The following is a 16662-nucleotide window of genomic DNA, read 5'->3' as shown; positions in this document are numbered from 1 at the left end:
TATGATATTTAAACCCCAACTTGTAGATTGCACTATCTATCTCGTATAAAGAATATTCTCTGGTGTCTTAATAAGAGATATCATATTATAACCAAGCCCATGTAAGTTTATGCCTGAAGATTCTAATGGTCCGTTAACCGTAACTAGGAGGAGCTGGAATATCAGGTAGGTTTCCAGGCCTACGTTCCTAAATAGCATGGTGACTTTAAATAGGGACATAGGGTCCTATTTAAGAGAATAATAGTGACCATCATCAAATATTCAATTACCTCTTAACTGTTATTGACCGTATGTGAGCTTCTTGCAACTTTATCGTTTTACCTTAAGACCCAATTATAACCATATGCCCCTGGGCCAATGCAATCAGCATGGTAATCGCAGGAATTCTCTTGGTAATCTTTATCCTTCTTGCAGTTATTATAGAGACAAATTGGACAAGAACCTCAGAGCCTTCTGCTCCAACTCCTGCTCCTGCTCCTGCTCCTGCTCCTGCTCCTGCTCTACGAGTATGCACTGCACAGGCTCCTCGACAAGAACTTTCGCCTATTCAGCCACCCCCCAGTCAATGGAAGACAGCTAGCATTGATAGAATGGCGAAATTGCTAAGCAAGATCAAAAACGAATTCGGTAAATACACCATACGAAAATGGCCCCAGGACCATTGGAAACGGGGCCGTGGCTCCTCAGATGCAGATATAATATCTTTAATTCAAGCCCTCGACGTAACTTCTTTTCCACGTGACTATTTCGCCTTCCTTCAACTCAACTATTCGACCAGTTTTTTCACGTACGAGGGTGGGCCGCTCTTACAGTTTCACGACGCAAAAGGAGTCAGGTGGGATGAAAATGGCCTTGAAACACGGACCGTTATGGAATGCCTGATCGGAAAAGCTGCCTTCAACGCCGTCATCTCGGAGATAGAATGCCTTGAATCCCTCATGCCACCATTGCGTGTGCTACACATAGAGGCACTTAACCGAGTATGCCTCATCGGACCAGAAGACTGTCGGCGGATAGCCGAATTCTGGGAGCCCCTATTAGCCCACATGATTGTATCCGATAATGTTAGGGGGGCAGCTTCTCGTTATTCTGAATTACACTTTGCATGCGACTCTCTATTCAAGATGATGAAGTCCCAGCTGAGTTGGATTGTCGTGGAAAATGTAAGGAAGACGGGCACTCGGATATATCCAAGTTTTTCGCACTATTTAACAGAATTGGCAAATTCGGAGGGCCCACCACATGTGCGCGGGCATACTACAATGCCACTTGCTTCCATCGACCGTCATCTTATATGGGGGCCTGTCCTTGCGATGGAAAATGGACAGCGACATCGTGCTGAAAGTGATTACCGAAATCATCGCCTTGTTGTTACGAGGGTCAGGCCATAAGTCCACCGAAACCCGCGTAGAGATTTTCTAATACAACTTCTGCACAAAATTACGATATTTTTTCTCGAAATCACTGGAAACAAACCTACGTGCCCATCGATACGATCGATGGTTCGGGGAAGCAGGCGACAAGAGACAACACCACAGTTTGTGTCTGGGGTAAAGTGTGGTTACCTACTCCACCAAGAGCCGTAGCATTCCATCAAATCGTGACCAAAGAAATGGAGATTTCCAGTTTGATCGACTGCACAAAAGTGGGAAGAGGGATGATGTGGCCGTTAAATGATTGTGTATAATGCAGTTGAATTAGTTGACGCCATAATAAGGCATCAGGTAGCCATGGTGCGAAAGTAGTAAGCGAAGACGCAACGGCAGTTATTCGAAGGCATGTTGCTCGTCAGGGGTAACGAAATGTTTCGTAGTAACGCCGTTTCCATTGCGTCTAACTACATTAACTTAAAGTCATTATAGGGACATACTCGTACTTCACGTAGCATATGCAGCGAATATTGGGGTCGCATCTAAGGCTAGGTTGCAGTTGAGAGTTGAGGCGTGAGACGAGATTTCCGAGTTGAAAATATCGAAGAGCCGGACTCACGACGGATAGGTAGTAGTTCATGAGCCATAGTATCCATACCTGAATAAATGTTCGCTTGTCTCGGCATCGTTATATTGAGAATATGCACGGACGATGTAGTACATATATACAGGGTTTAGTTCGCCGCTGGTTAAATGGCCATCAAAGAAATAAAATATTTCCTAAAATTTGCTGGTCACGACGTGTTCTCCTTTTACTTACCGCTTAGTGGTCAGCTGGTCCAAAGTAACATAGCCTGTCCGTCGCCTAGGTATCCTGCCCATCGTGATCCTCAAAACGGTTGCGCTAGAGGATCGAAGGGAGCAACGGCAGATCGACAAGCGCGATCTAAATTCGGCCAAGCCGAAATCTGAAAGTGCGAAACCTCTTTTTGCTTTTTTCTCTTTTTTCCTGCTTGTTACAAACTCCACATTTGTGGATGCTGTCCTGTCCTGGACTCTCACGCGGTTTGAGGATGAATCGGCACACAACCAAAATTTTTATTTTTTATTTATTTTTTTATTAACCAGCCGAATAATGGACCACATCGTGATTCCTATTAGACGAAGTTCTTCGTGTCGTATCATCCCTCGGAGATGCACATAGCGTCGCAGCAGTTCGCTTCAGCTGGTAAAATGTAATGCTGTCGACAGCACAGCAGTAAAGCAGTACGGCAGTGCATTACAGCGAAGTGGTCAGTGGGTGCTGGAGTCAGCATGGCTTGGACATGCTCGACATGGCAAATCGCCTATTAGAATATAAGCGTATGGCGAAATCCAGCCCTTGATTGATCTCAACCGTCGCCAACCAATCAAAGTGATCAGGCTTTAGATCTATTGGTTGACGAATTGTAGCGGCTCTTTCGATCAACGCCCGTACCTGCAGTGGACTTACATGGACTTACACGGGAGAGGACTAAAGGATTGGCTGACCTCGTCCTACAGGTCTCTATATACATATGTCTACATACCTAAGCAAATATACGTACAGCATGACGTTTGCCGGGCCTTTGTTCCTACTTATGAGTACGTAGGTATGTATGTAATTACTATGTATGAGTTACCAGACCACCCAGTCAACAAGATTCCAACTCGTCTAAAAGCAGAAGCGAGACCAATTACACCACCAATTGCACCACCGAGAGCCCATTCTTGCCCATCCTGCACGAATCCCTGTCTAGCGGCGAGGGAGCAAACTATGGGGTAATGCTTAGGTACAAAAAACTCCTCTGCAGGTCTCATGATGCCTTTGCCCAAGACCCGATTTCGTAACTACATCAACTTCTGCCAGTCTGAGAGCTCCTGTTAGCTAATTTCTTTGTTAGTGGGATCCATCACGCGGTTACCCCAGATTCCACTCATTACATGTTACTAGGTTATACGTGTTTCCCTTACGATTTGGTCCCCGCCAAGACGATGGTTTTTCCTGTCTGGTCGGTCTTTTCTGAGTTTACCAGCCCTATGTGGGAAGCAAAATTCGACCGGACCATCAAACGTCTTGCGTGCGCCGCGTATACCACCACCACCTCCTTGGGGCCGTGAAAATTTTCCTTAATAGGATTTATGCTCTGCTCTAGGATCAAGTACGTAGTTACGTATCGTGGCCGGCTTTGTTCCTAAACTCTTGTCCTGCTGCCACGTGCGGCAAACCTGGAACTTTCTCGCGAACTACGGTGGAACTTATGACAAAGGGGTTGCTCCCCTGGTCCTCACGATAAAAATATGTATATTAGCCCCGTGCCCTCCGTCCCACCGACCCATCTTGAAGATCTGTTATACTATTTTGCTGCCACTATTCATCGTAAAAGCTTCCCACCGGAAACAACATCCACCTGATCTCGCAAGTATCGCAGACATACATATCAGCCTCGTTGCTGTCCAAGAGTAATCCAAGATGCCTGACCTCATGATCACCGAGCCTCACCCAACCGTCCCGAAGGACTCGTACACCCACTCGGGACGAGGCGGCGCCGGTAACTACTTCCGGGCTCCTACCACAACGCCATCGTCCGGCGTAGCGACAAAGCCGACATCAGTGCAACACACCACATCGCGCTTCTATTCCGGACGAGGAGGAGCAGGCAACGCGCACGTCGCAGCAGCAAAGCCTGTTCTGTCGTTCGACGAGGAATTCACCCACAAAAGCCACATCGAGCAGAAGCCCGTCGGCTACGTTGGCCGGGGCGGCGCCGGAAATGTCTATGGTGCTAGCGGCTCTAGCACCTCCCGCAAGGGCAGCGATGCTTCCAGCCAGCATAGCTCAAGCAGCTCAAGCAGCTCAGGTAGCCTGTCCAACATATGGAGCCGCATAAGCCACCGGCGCTAAGAGTCGTAACAGCTCCCGCTAAATGAACAACAACTATTAATTTACCACGATATATATATTTCAACACATCATCATCTCTCTGCTTCATCATTATCATCGTCATCGTCATCATGGGAAAGCAAGGCGCATCGGAGTTTCGGGCATCATCGTACTCAATCAACTACGGGTATGAGCAGACAGGTGGGCATCAATCATCATGAGCTCTAGAGAACAGAGCACGGGAAAAGAAGGACGGGAGAGAAAAAAAAAGTTTGGGGGCCTCAGAGCAAACAGGGAAGCTCGAAGATTTGGTTTACGGGAGAAAATAGGATAATAGGGAACATTAGGTATCACCCGCAACACTCTCCCTTCCGGCTGGTAGACTCCGGGACGAAGGAAAACCTCATAACGATCAACGGCGTCGTTTGTTTCTGGTGAATATTTACGAGCGATATATATATACCCCCCCTACAGCGACTTTTTAGCTGAAAAAAAGTCTTTGCGTTTTGAGGTTTGGGAAGGCATGCACATAGCATTGCGCTGGATGGGATGGACATAGGTAGTTAAGATAACTACGAAGAATTAAAACCCCCTACCTATGAATTATACTTGCATCATCCGCACTTGATTCACGTTTGCATCGCGTAGAGTATTACCTTGCAGCCTGGAGCGAAAATTAATGGCCGGGTCTTGGCATTTGACCTCCTTGAATGATTAAAGTAAAACGCATGATAAAATGATCATGGTAAAAATATAAAAATAATCTTAAACAATAGTAACAGCCAAAGAGTTAGATTATGATTTTTCTTATTTTTTATCACCGTATTTCGTGTTTATTTTTGACTATAGTGTGTGTGGTGTTGAATTTGGGGTGAAATGCCAAGGCCCGGCCATTAATTTTCTCTTCTGACTTCTGACTGCCTTGTTGGTCTTACCGTACTATAAGTCTTTAGCCTCCTTAATTTTTACTTTCTGTAACCTTAGCAACACTTTAGGTCACAGGATTACTTACACATTCCGACCTAGCTCATTCTTATGTCAGGCGACACTCTAGCTCTGTTCCTCTTGGGAAGTACCCTAGCTTAGACGTCCTAAGCGCCAAAGATGCGCCGCTATATACTACCTATACTACCAGGTAGCATACAGCAAACCAATAGACGTAAACGTTATCATAATCATCATCATCATCACGTAACGCGTATATCATCATCTCATCTCATATGGGATCTTAAACGTCTGGGTATCATTCATCTACGTAGATGACTTAAGTATTCCGCCAATAATCTGACACACAAGCTTACCGGCTTCTCCTTTCCCTCCCCGTCCTCTCTTCCCCCCTTCAGACATTGCAAGAGCCTCAACTCGCTAGAGTGTCCGTTGCAGCCATACACTATCTACTACATCTATGGACTGTTGTTTAAAGTGGAAATGAGTCTCTCGCTGCGCTTACGCTATGCTGCCTTACCATGAAATCCCTTCGTACCTGCTACGCTCGGACCGGGAGATCGCTAATTCGTAACTTGCTGACCTCCTTTCCCTGGTCCGAGTTATCATGACTTGTGAAATCTCCCCGATCTATTTTTTTGGTATTCCGAAAATGAGATGCAAAGGGAGATTATGTTAGTTTCTTGTGAATTATGTCGGGGTCCTCGTGCCAGTCGTCGATGCTAACCCACATCTATCATCCTATTAGTATATCTTTAGTCCGGGGATCGTGAAACAGCAAACGCACCTTTCTGAACGTGCTTAAGCCCGCAAGAATGCTACCTCCGATCCAGGTTGAGTACTTGCGCTCGGGGGGTGCGAAGATCTTGATCCGCATGTCCTTGACAGCGAGCTTCTTCACTTCGCTCAGCAGACGATCACCGAAACCCTTGGTTAGGGTACTGCCGCCGGATAATACAATGTTGGCGTAAAGCGCCTTACGTAGGTCTAGATCCGTCCTGTTGATGGCGTCTGTTACGATCTGCTGGATGCCCGGGTACTCTAACCCGATGAGCTCAGGGTCGAACAGGATCTCGGGCGCACGGAAACGTTCCTGGCCTACGCGCAGTCGGTTACCATCAGGTAACACGTACTCTGCCGTTTTGCCCTGGTCTAGCTTCGCACTCTGCCAATCTTTCTCCTCTTGCTTAGGGTTTATAGCCACATATGAAACTGCTTCCTTGATTAACCGCACAACTTCCTTTTCAGCGCTCGTATGGAAGACGTAGCCACTCTTGCGCAGCAGCGTCTGCATGTACTCGGTGACGTCACGGCCGGCAACATCGATACGGCGCATAGAAGAGGGGATTGCAAACCCCTCGTATACAGGAACCGCATGCGAGACACCGTCGCCCGAATCTAACACGCAACCCGTGGTACGTCCGCTGGCGTAGAGGGAGAGGACAGCTTGGATAGAGGTGTATAGGGCGGGAACATTAAAAGTCTCGAAAAGTATTTGAGCTGCCGTGTCACGATTTGCTCGCGGGTTAAGTGGTGGTTCGGTTAAGAGGACAGGATGCTGGTGGAAACATCAATATTAGAGGTGTCGATATTGGAATAGGGAGGGGGTCTAGGATCATAGGATCATACATACCTCTTCGCTGATAGTCTTTAGTCCTTCGCTATAGACATACTCCCATATCTTCTCCATATCGTCCCAATCCGTGACTATGCCATGCTCTAAAGGGTATCTTATCTTTAGGAGCCCTCTTAGCTCCGTCGCCGCCTTTTGACCGATGAATACCTCGCCTTCTAAGGCACCAGCAAGTACTCGCAGGTGCTTCGGCCGACCTACGAAGGAGGGGAAGTAACATTTAGGTAGATCGTCTCCTGCAAAGCCCGCCCGAATTGTACCAGAACCATTATCCAGTACAATGGGCGCGTTGTGGAGGGAGTCTGTCATTGTGGGCGTCTGGGCGTTTGAGCGTTTGGGCGTTTAAGCAGCTCTTCGTATGTATCGTATCCACTCCCGTCTCCCCTTTACACTTGACCCTTAACCGTCTAATCCTTCACTTTCGTATCTGAGAATTGCGAGTTTCTGCCCTTCACTACCAAACCGTAATTTGTAATTTTTTGCAAATTACAATCAGACAAAGTCGGTGTCCTTTGTTTATTGGCCACAAGGGGTTCGTAGCAGTTTGAAGCGAATTCGGAGGTTCAAGAGTATTATTATTAACTATAAAATAGCAAGTGGACGTAGAAAAAAAAGGGTTCGGTCGTCACCTCGTAAGTCCAAGAAGCATTTCGTGTGGTGGTGGTCGAGTGGAAAGGTTGTACAGCGTTGGCGTTGGCGATCGGCTTGGGGTCAATTTTTCGGCGAAGCTTCAAAATTCACGACGCGCCTTTGCCCAGTTGCCCTTTCCCTTTCTTTGGATGGTTCAGGAGCTCCTGCAGGGGTTCGTGTCGAATGGAGTACGTATTTACACGTGGTCCAAGCTCGATTTCGCTTAGTGCACTGACCACTACCTTATCTCGGATTGCCCACTCAGCCAGCCACTATTGACGCTAAGAGGTACGAAGTACAACAAGATATATCGCCAAACAGTCACTTTTTACCTAAATTATTCCATAAGGTTTTCTATTATAGAAGTCAATTCTTATCCTTTTAATCTTGTAAATCTAACTCTAGAAATTTGGAAATTACATTCAAAGAAGCCTCTCACAGTACATCAATATTAACCATTTCAAATCTCATCTCAATACTATTACCATCTAATCTTCGTGCATGAATTGGTGCAGCGCTTCGTTACTAGCGATATACGCTCTAATTCGCTTGCCGAAAATCCATAGAGGAATAGTCAATACATTTACGGCGACAAACACGGCACCGAGTACATTGAAGACCGCGAGGACTCCATCTTTTGCTAACCAGTCGTTGACGAAATAGGTCAAACCAAAGGTCAGAATATTTCGAGCATTGATAGCCACGAATGCTACAAGAGATAATGATTAGCATATACCTGAGACTACCACAGACAATGAATAAGAGGAAGTATACCTTCTTCGCTTAACTCCTTATGAGCGTCGATCACGTAACCAAAAACAGATGCGTTAGACAGAGCAAGACTCATGTTTGCTAAACCAAAGCATAAAACTGGCCCTGTCCAATGAGTTTGATAATGAACAGTAACGCCAAATCCAAAGAAGCCGACGATACCAACAAAGAATGATATGATAATCGGTGGTAATCGAAACTCGGGCTCGTAGATACCACGATTCTTCTTGGCCAGGTACATGCAGACCCAGTCTGTCAATGGGCCCGATAAGACCTCACCTACGAAGGTGAGAATGAACGGGGAGAGTGAGATCAACCCTGTCTCTGATACCGAGAAATTGTACGGCGGTGCCGTGAAGATGACTGCGTTCACGACGCTAAATACCACGATCCAAGTCAAGGTGACCCCGTAAAGCAAGAATGCCCAAAGGACGGCTGGATAGAAAAAGACGATGACCGGACGCAGAAAGATCTTCCAAAGGGGTGTGCTGGTATAAATGGTACCACTCCAGAGTTTCAAGCTTCGTAGATACGAATCTTTACGTTCAGTCACCACACCAGTCTCTATAGTTTCCACCTTAGCACTGTCCTCTGGCCCGGACGAGGTATCCTTCTTCTCTGAAGTCTCTGGCTTGGCATCTTGGCTAGCCGCGCCTTTAACTGCTAGCTGTTGCTCAAACGACTGTCTTCTATACGCGGTTTCGGGAACAAAGAGTATCACGAAAGGGAGAAGCATGCCAAAGATTATGGCACACCAGATCAAAGTCCACTGCCAGCCTTGATCCTATGGAGATGTTAGCGAGTTTAGCACAGCAGAGCCCCGAATACGACTTACCTCGATAATATAACCGGCAATAAGAGCGCCTCCGCTAATACCACATAACAAGAACATATTCCAGACAGCGATTCTAGTGGCCCGTTGGTGGACATAATAGATGTCGGCGATTGTGCACTGGACGAGTATCTCGTAAGGTGCCATCCCTAAGCCGCTCCATATTCTACTACCCAAGAAGCTACTGTAATCCTTCGCAAGGGCTCCCCAGATGCTTCCGGAGAGCATAATGATGCTCGATATCACATATACCGGACGCCGCCCAACCTTTTTAGCTAGCGGGTTGAAGACGAAGAGTGAGAGCCCAATCGTCAAAACCACCCAGGCTGTTGCTTGAGAAAGCGTATTGATCGTTACATTGAGCGCTGCGGCAATTTCGACAAAACCCGGTGAAATCATCGGCCCATACGCGCCAACAACTCCGGCGGATAGACCTACGATAACAAGAATAACATCTTTGCGCCATGTCGGCCACTACGTTCTTGTGAGTTCTCGATTCCCAAGCTTCTCTGCTGTAGTGAACTCACATTAAGAGGATCGTTGGGAGAGTCGCTTGGCTGAGGAGTCAATATGATATTGGAATACTTCCCGGTACCATGTTTGAGCAGCTCTCGAGAGACGTTTCGGTATTCGTCTGGTATATCAGACTGATCCGCAAGTATGACTGGAACTTGGATCAGCGTCTGTTTTACCGCTTTTTCATTTTAAGAGATTTCCGTACCTGTTCCGGGGACATTGCCCTCATGCTTGGTCTCGAGGATTCCCCAAGGCATCGTGCCAGTTTACTTCGACGTGAATGATCTTGTAGTCGTCGATCTACTGTTCTACGAAATCAATTGACGTTACTGGCACTCGTCTAGGGGGAAACCATGTCTAAAATACATATGTAACAATTGGAGATCCATGTTGATAAGCACTGACTACCTACTCCTCGCAGTGGCCAAGAATGTACAGGCAAGGGTTCAAATGACGGCGAGACGCATATGCAGTATAGCGTAGCATCGTACTGCTCCCCGTTACCATTGCCGACGAAATAAGCACAGATCCACAGGCTCTCCGCACATCCCAAACTTGATTAACAAAAACTCCGCGCCTCTAAACTTGGGGAAATAAGTATTCTACGGGGTATCAGACGGCTCCGCGAGCTTCTCCACTCGGAATTGAACAAGGGGTTAACGACCCAGAACCCAAGTATCCTATCTCATTGAGCTTTTTATTGGCTGCTGCGATCAAGGGCTATATAGAACCCGTCTGGGATAATCACTTCGACATTTAACCATCATCTCGTACTACGGTCCAGAGACTACCGTCGCGGCGCAACTGCCGATATCCTTCCAGGTCCTGATGCGGGGAATATTGATTTTAATATAGTTAGGTTGAAGAACTAGGTAGGCAAGTTCATTCCTCCACCGTGGAGATTCAACAATGCACAAGTAGAAGTATGTGCCGCTCAGCCAGTTTAGATGTCATGTGAGAACGCGAGGCCTTTGCAGTTAGGTTAGACTGATCCAGCCAGTTGATCATACCCGAGGTCAACTCAAAGACGGATTAATAATAACCGCCTACTCCGCTAATCCCGATGTTTAAGAAAGATAGAGGGAAGATCGAAACGATTTATCAATAAGACGAATATATTTAGCAAAATGGCCCAGCCACAGGAATCTGCGCAGACAGGCATCAAGGTGATCGTGGTGGGCACGGGTTTCGCAGGACTAACAGCTGCAATAGAGTGCCACCGTAAGGGACATGATGTATTAGTGCTCGAGAAATTCCCAGAGCTTAAGCTCCTAGGCGACATTATTTCGTTTGGACCTAACTCATCGCGATTATTCCGTCGATGGCCAGGTGTCGCTGAGCAATTGGAGCCCCTTAGTATGAGAGCTGACGCGATCACTCTGAAATCCTGGAAAGGGGAAACGCTCTTCACCCAATACTGGGAGGGCGAAGACGCAGAGTTTGGAATCCGTTATGATGGCCACCGCGGCGAGTTCCACGAGGTCGTTTATAACCATGCTAAAGAAATTGGCGTCAAGATTCGGCTCAATGCCCGTGTCGAAGACTATCTCGAAGACGATAAAGAAGCGGGCGTAGTCCTCGAAAATGGCGAGCGAATTACGGCTGATGTCGTGATCGCGGCCGAGGGCGTACGTAGTAAGGGCCGCAAGATCGTTCTCGGATTTGAGGATAAGCCTAAGCCTTCTGGCTACGCTGTATACCGCAGTTGGTTCAGCGCCGACGAGATCGCAAAGGATCCTGACACCAAATTCTTTACCGAGGGCGGTGACCAGCACGTTGCTTGGCTTGGTCCAGACGTACACTTCATCGCAGCCTGCATGAAGAACGGGAAGGATTTCTCGTGGGTATGTACGCATAAGGACGAGGCGGACATCGAAGAGAGTTGGCAACTTGAGGCGCCGCTCGAAGACGCGCGCAAAGTGCTCGAAGGCTGGGATCCTATCATACAGAAGATCCTGGACAAAACGCCATCGCCCCTAATCGACTGGAAGCTCGTTTACCGTGACCCCTTACCAACATGGATTTCAAAAGGTAGGCGTATTGCTCTAATTGGTGACTCGGCCCATCCATTTTTGCCGACATCTATTCAGGGAGCGTCGCAGGCGATGGAGGACGGCGTAACAATCGCCGTATGCCTGCGCGAATGCGGCGGCCCCGACAAAGTCCAGGAAGCAGTTGCAGCGTTTGAAGCAATCCGGTACGAGCGCGTCAAATCTGCACAGAAGACGGGCGAACAGACACGTGATATATGGCATAAGGCGGATTTCGACGCCGCTAAGAAGAACCCGGAAAGTATGAGGCTAAGACGCGAGGCCTGGATACTTGGGTTTGATGCTGAGAAATATGCCGAGGATAACTACGAGCGCACAGTTGAAGTCTTAAGACGCACGGGCTTACACGATACTAGCGAGGCAAGAAAGCTACACCTACCCGAAGGAAAGCACGGCTATCTCGAATACGGAAGTGGAACTGATAAAGGAACTGATATTTCTGCTGCCGCTCATGCGGTCAACGGCACTGTTATATCTTAAATAGGTATATATAGACGTATAGAAGAGGTTGAAGATGGTCGACAACGTTGTACGACTTCCAAGAATGCAGTACGACTCTAGACGATTTTTCCGCTTCTCCTTCTCAATTCCCCCCCCTATTTGCCTTCTTCAAACTGATTAGGTAGTGAGCCGGAACGCCTCTGATATCATGATGTAGAAAACAGCCAGTTATTCTGTTTCTCTCTGGCAAACCAAAAACGCCTTCCGGATGCCGTAAATGCGGAAGACTCTATGTACAGGTGTGTAGTCGTCGATGTAGTGAATGGTAGGTATTATATAACCCGGTATATATGTAAAGGTAATACATGTTCGAAGCGAATTAGAACTATCACATGTGGCCGTCGAGGATGGCCTTGCTGATGAAAGGCCATGAGAGGAAGCCGCCTAAAGCAGGGAAGTATCTATGATATGACAGTCAGCTCTGCGTTCTTCATCATGTGCAGGTATATATATATAAGGGTTCGAAGATGAGATGAAACTTACACTGCAGCAACACCAAGACGAGATCGTGCGATGCGGCCCCAGTCACCGCGTTGAGACGGGCCGGCTGAGGGGAGTGCTTCGGTAGGGCCCTCAACGATCCTGGCTGATTGCCGGAAGCTCTTGAAAGCTTGTCGGGCAAGAGCGGAAAGGGGGGATCGGGCGGCGTTAATGGCGATAGCTGACATATTGATTTTAGGGGGTTGAAACTTAGATAGTTTAACAAGTGTGGATGGTTTGTCGTTATAGTTCAAGGTGTCTAATAAGACAAGGTTTCGAAATAGACTTTTTTCTGAGTTGAGATGAACTTCTGGAGAGGTGCGATGTCTATATTGCTCTATTTATTGAGACTTTGGAGAGGAGATGTCTTTTTTGAAATGTTTTATGATTGATGAGTGAAGATGTCTATGATGCTGATGATGCTGATGCTGATGATGATGATACACATTATTCCAAATTCCCAGACTCACGGCCGCTCTCATATTACACGCAACGTCCGGCCACTACGGCAAAGGACAATAATAATCACGCTCCCAACGACACTCCACGGCCCCAGAGCCAGAGCCAGAATCTTCGTAGATACTGGCGAACGTATGACCCAGGACCCGTTCAAGGCTTAGCTGGGAATCCAGCGCCGCGGTTCTGACAGGTGGTCCATGACGGCATGCGGCACCATCCCCAGAAAGCTTACCGTCGACTCCTGTATGTATGTACGAATGGGTCTCTGCGCCTTAGCTATCCAGCTATCTGGTGAGGGCAGTCCATCGTGTCACGCCATGCGGCTGCGCGTATTCAGCTAGAAGGGCGATAGCTAGCAACACGGCGAAAAGGGACCGGAGATGAGAGGCTGAAAAATCAGGTCGTTGGATACGCGCTTATGGCATTCTGGCCTGCTGCGTGGTACGATGTTAGCGATGGGTGGTGTGATCGGAGTCGGCCGGTGGAGTTGTAGGAGGGAGAAGAGCGGGTCGGGGCTGTCGGGTTATGTAAAGATTGACCACGGGTGGGAAAAGTCTGGATTTAGTGTAGGCACGTGATTTTTGAATGTTCCTTGCTAGCTCGAGCTTATTTTGGTCTTTTTGTCCGTCAATTATTACTTTCATGTTTATATTTGACGTGACAACCTTGTTGCAAGAGAATTGCTTCGATTATTTAATACGTAGATACCTATCTATTACCACACCTTTTCTTATATACTCTTTCATATATCTGAATTTTGCATTCTAGTTTTTCTGTTCCGGTATATCTTCAAAATAGAATACGTTGAGGGACCAGATGCTCTATTAGCTCACTTACAGCGGACCTATGTAGGTCTAGACCGTCAGACTCGAATCCCGCAAAAGTACGACTTCGCCCGTATTCATAATTCTAACACATAGAACTTAAAAAGTAGTCATCATGGTCTCGGTAAATATGTTAATCTTGACAGCGCTGGCACAATGTTAGTTTCGCTTCAGTCTACTAAATATATCCGATTTCAATACATAAGGCCGAACTTGATGTCACATCGCCGCTCGGTAGGAGTCGGTGAAACACGTTCCCAATGCCCAAAAAGTACAGCAAAGCTGTCTTTGATTGGAACGTTCCATTACCTGCCTCATTGCGCATCCCTCAAGGCGCTACAAAGGAATACCAAGGAGCCTTAGACTTTGACTCAAGGTACGAATTCCAAGATAACCTTGCGTACCTAATGTATAAACAATCATAACGCACGATCCAGCCTTGGAACAATCATAGCTTTCGGAACCGCCACGAGCCCAATGCCTGGCACATACCGACCTGGCGAAACCACCTTCTCGAATGAGGATTGGAACCGGCCTACTAAAACAACCCAAATTCAACTTTCACCCTAGTCGATGCTCCATTTGAGTCTCTAACCATCTATAAGTAATCCACTGTACTCCATATTGAGCTTATACAAAAGGACTACGCTGCCGAAACTAGATAGTTACACTTGACAATTGGACCTCGCATACTGCTATCTATGTATATTCAGCTAGCTAGTGAATCCCACGATGATGATTTCGCCAAGGCTACGGGCTCTCTCCCCGTCGGGGAACCGAGGATGCGATGACATTTCTAATGGTAGTACTAGCACAGACATTGCGATAATGTGTCACGGTGTTCAGGTATATTATAGCTACTTGGTGCCCATATCATGATCTACATACATAGGCTGTGTGACGATCACGATCTGCATACGTCAACTACAAGCATAATCAGCGCTGTGCATCATGTTCATCTCTAAAATCCTCTTCGCGGCACTCGCCACCATCGGGGTAGCATCAGCCGCCCCGGCCTCCCTTGCCAAGCGCCTGCCGGGCCGCGTCGTGAAAGCCGGCGAGCCGGTGGTGATCGACACCAACTCTGAGTACGTCCGAGTTAGCTTTATGAACGACGGTAGCCTGATAGGCGGGTACACCGCCAAGGACGGCACCCAGAATGTCCTGCGCGTTGTGAAGTCTACCAACGGCGGCCAGTCGTGGGAATATCTCGGTGAAGTGTTCCGAGGCGAAATCGCAACCCACGACATCAACAATGCCATGCCGCTTCAGCTCCCTAACGGTCGCATCCTATACGCGTACCGGAACCACGATCGCACGGGTGCCGACTGGCACTACACGTACTTCCGCATCTCGATCTCGTACTCGGACGACGGCGGCAAGACCTTCAAGTATCTCTCTACCGTCGAGGAGCACGTCCCGTCAGGCGTCAACGGCCTTTGGGAGCCGTTCCTGCGGATCGCTAGGGACGGGTCGCTGCAGTGCTATTACTCTGCTGAGAACAACGCGGGCGACCAGGACAACTTCATGAAGTACTCCACGGACGGCGGCGCGACGTGGTCTAACTGGATTGCCGTCTCGGGCGGCGACAAGACTTCTCGCGATGGCATGGTTGGTGTTGCGCCTATTGACAATGACGGAAATCTCATGTCAGTACTTTTACTCCCCAACGTTCTCTACCTACTTAGGGGCTGGGCTTCTAGGTAATCGTCACATGGAATAACGGATGGAAATACTAACGCGCCATACATAGTGCCGTCTTCGAAAACACCGAAAGCGGCGTCTTCTCGGTCAACTACGTGCTCTCGCACGACGACGGACGGTCGTGGGGGTCGCGCGGCCGGCTATACACGGCGCGCGACGGGAAGCTGGCGGGGGCGCCGCAGGTGTACAACGTGTGGGGCACGCTGGTGGCCAGCTTCATGACGAACGAGGACGTGGAGGGCACGAGCGGGTACGACGGGGCGCAGATGAAGGTTATTACCAGCGTGGACGGCGGCAAGACGTGGTCCGGCAGCGTGGTTACCGGCGAGGCGGCGTCGCATTGGCCGGGCGTGTTTAATCGCGACGCTACGCATTTCTTGGCGCTGTATTCGAAGGATGGGCTGGGGGCTGTTAGTCAGTTGTACGAGTTGCAGGATTAGGGCGGCGGTTGTTTGTATGTTTGTGGTAGGAAGAGGATAGATGGTCCTGCTTCTTGTGCCTTGGGGGGGGGGAATCTTGAGAAGAGAGAGGAGGTTTGGGCTTTGGTCGTTGAATCTATCTAGATTGTATATAGTTCTATTCGTTGTCTATATTCTACGGATATTATGAACTGCAAATATCAGTTTGATTATCAATATGCTTGAATCAACTGCCGTAGGATAGGAGCCTTCAGCGGATGCTGTTACCCAGAGCCTCCAGTAGCACCTTCTTGACTAGGTATAAAAGTATCGAGAACGTGAATAGATCTGCGTATGTCGGGTGCCGTAGGCAGAATTTCCATCGCTGCCTATCGATTTCGACGGAAGTCTGTACACTATCTCTCGAGGTCTTTGACATCACATTATTGTAAGGGGCGTTGGCTGCAGCGTCAAGATTTTACGGGTGAGTTCTTGGCGACTTGTTCAGCTACGATCGGATTTGTATTATTGGGCCACTTAATGAGCTGGCTACGTGACATCGGCCGCTGGGCGCATTTATCCTAGGTGACTTGACTGTAAAATCAGCGAAGCCGCTTAATTGTAGGTGTATTTCGTACGTCTTGAT

The 16662-nt window shown here is 48.1% G+C and overlaps 7 protein-coding genes across 7 annotated transcripts; 4 read left to right on the top strand and 3 right to left on the bottom strand.

Moving 5' to 3' along the window:
* Positions 1 to 215: 215 nt before the first annotated feature.
* On the top strand, positions 216 to 1617 carry F5Y00DRAFT_118123 (uncharacterized protein). The gene has a single exon (XM_048003997.1). It carries the CDS (start codon positions 369 to 371, stop codon positions 1389 to 1391), a length of 1023 nt encoding a protein of 340 aa, XP_047863321.1. The 5' UTR covers positions 216 to 368; the 3' UTR covers positions 1392 to 1617.
* A 1901-nt stretch (positions 1618 to 3518) lies between these two features.
* Positions 3519 to 4458, top strand: F5Y00DRAFT_118069 (uncharacterized protein). Its single transcript, XM_048003996.1, has one exon. It carries the CDS (start codon positions 3862 to 3864, stop codon positions 4291 to 4293), a length of 432 nt encoding a protein of 143 aa, XP_047863320.1. The 5' UTR covers positions 3519 to 3861; the 3' UTR covers positions 4294 to 4458.
* Positions 4459 to 5493: 1035 nt separating this feature from the next.
* Positions 5494 to 7585, bottom strand: F5Y00DRAFT_241329 (actin-related protein, ARP1 class). The gene is made up of 3 exons (XM_048008362.1): positions 6851 to 7585; positions 6005 to 6775; positions 5494 to 5950 (listed from the first exon to the last, which is right to left on the bottom strand). The coding sequence occupies exons 1-3, from the start codon at positions 7157 to 7159 to the stop codon at positions 5888 to 5890; spliced, it is 1143 nt and encodes a 380-aa protein (XP_047863319.1). The 5' UTR covers positions 7160 to 7585; the 3' UTR covers positions 5494 to 5887.
* Positions 7586 to 7852: 267 nt separating this feature from the next.
* Positions 7853 to 9856, bottom strand: F5Y00DRAFT_271125 (MFS general substrate transporter; the record flags this gene model as incomplete). The annotated part of the gene is made up of 5 exons (XM_048012737.1): positions 7853 to 8189; positions 8255 to 9035; positions 9087 to 9557; positions 9611 to 9747; positions 9805 to 9856. 5 exons carry the CDS (start codon positions 9854 to 9856, stop codon positions 7969 to 7971), a joined length of 1662 nt encoding a protein of 553 aa, XP_047863318.1. The 3' UTR covers positions 7853 to 7968.
* Positions 9857 to 10305: 449 nt separating this feature from the next.
* Positions 10306 to 12583, top strand: F5Y00DRAFT_117398 (putative monooxygenase). The gene has a single exon (XM_048003993.1). The coding sequence runs from the start codon at positions 10727 to 10729 to the stop codon at positions 12128 to 12130; it is 1404 nt and encodes a 467-aa protein (XP_047863317.1). The 5' UTR covers positions 10306 to 10726; the 3' UTR covers positions 12131 to 12583.
* On the bottom strand, positions 12064 to 13167 carry F5Y00DRAFT_241316 (uncharacterized protein). The gene is made up of 2 exons (XM_048008361.1): positions 12635 to 13167; positions 12064 to 12552 (listed from the first exon to the last, which is right to left on the bottom strand). Exons 1-2 carry the CDS (start codon positions 12817 to 12819, stop codon positions 12480 to 12482), a joined length of 258 nt encoding a protein of 85 aa, XP_047863316.1. The 5' UTR covers positions 12820 to 13167; the 3' UTR covers positions 12064 to 12479.
* Positions 13168 to 14440: 1273 nt separating this feature from the next.
* Positions 14441 to 16214, top strand: F5Y00DRAFT_117731 (glycoside hydrolase family 93 protein). The gene is made up of 2 exons (XM_048003995.1): positions 14441 to 15563; positions 15668 to 16214. Exons 1-2 carry the CDS (start codon positions 14866 to 14868, stop codon positions 16056 to 16058), a joined length of 1089 nt encoding a protein of 362 aa, XP_047863315.1. The 5' UTR covers positions 14441 to 14865; the 3' UTR covers positions 16059 to 16214.
* Positions 16215 to 16662: the final 448 nt, after the last annotated feature.

Source organism: Daldinia vernicosa (genome assembly GCF_022497035.1).
Source record: "Daldinia vernicosa strain CBS 139.73 unplaced genomic scaffold F5Y00scaffold_34, whole genome shotgun sequence".
NCBI classification, from domain to species: domain Eukaryota; kingdom Fungi; phylum Ascomycota; class Sordariomycetes; order Xylariales; family Hypoxylaceae; genus Daldinia; species Daldinia vernicosa.
Note: the sequence above shows the minus strand (reverse complement) of the source record. Positions and strands in the feature narration are given on the sequence as shown.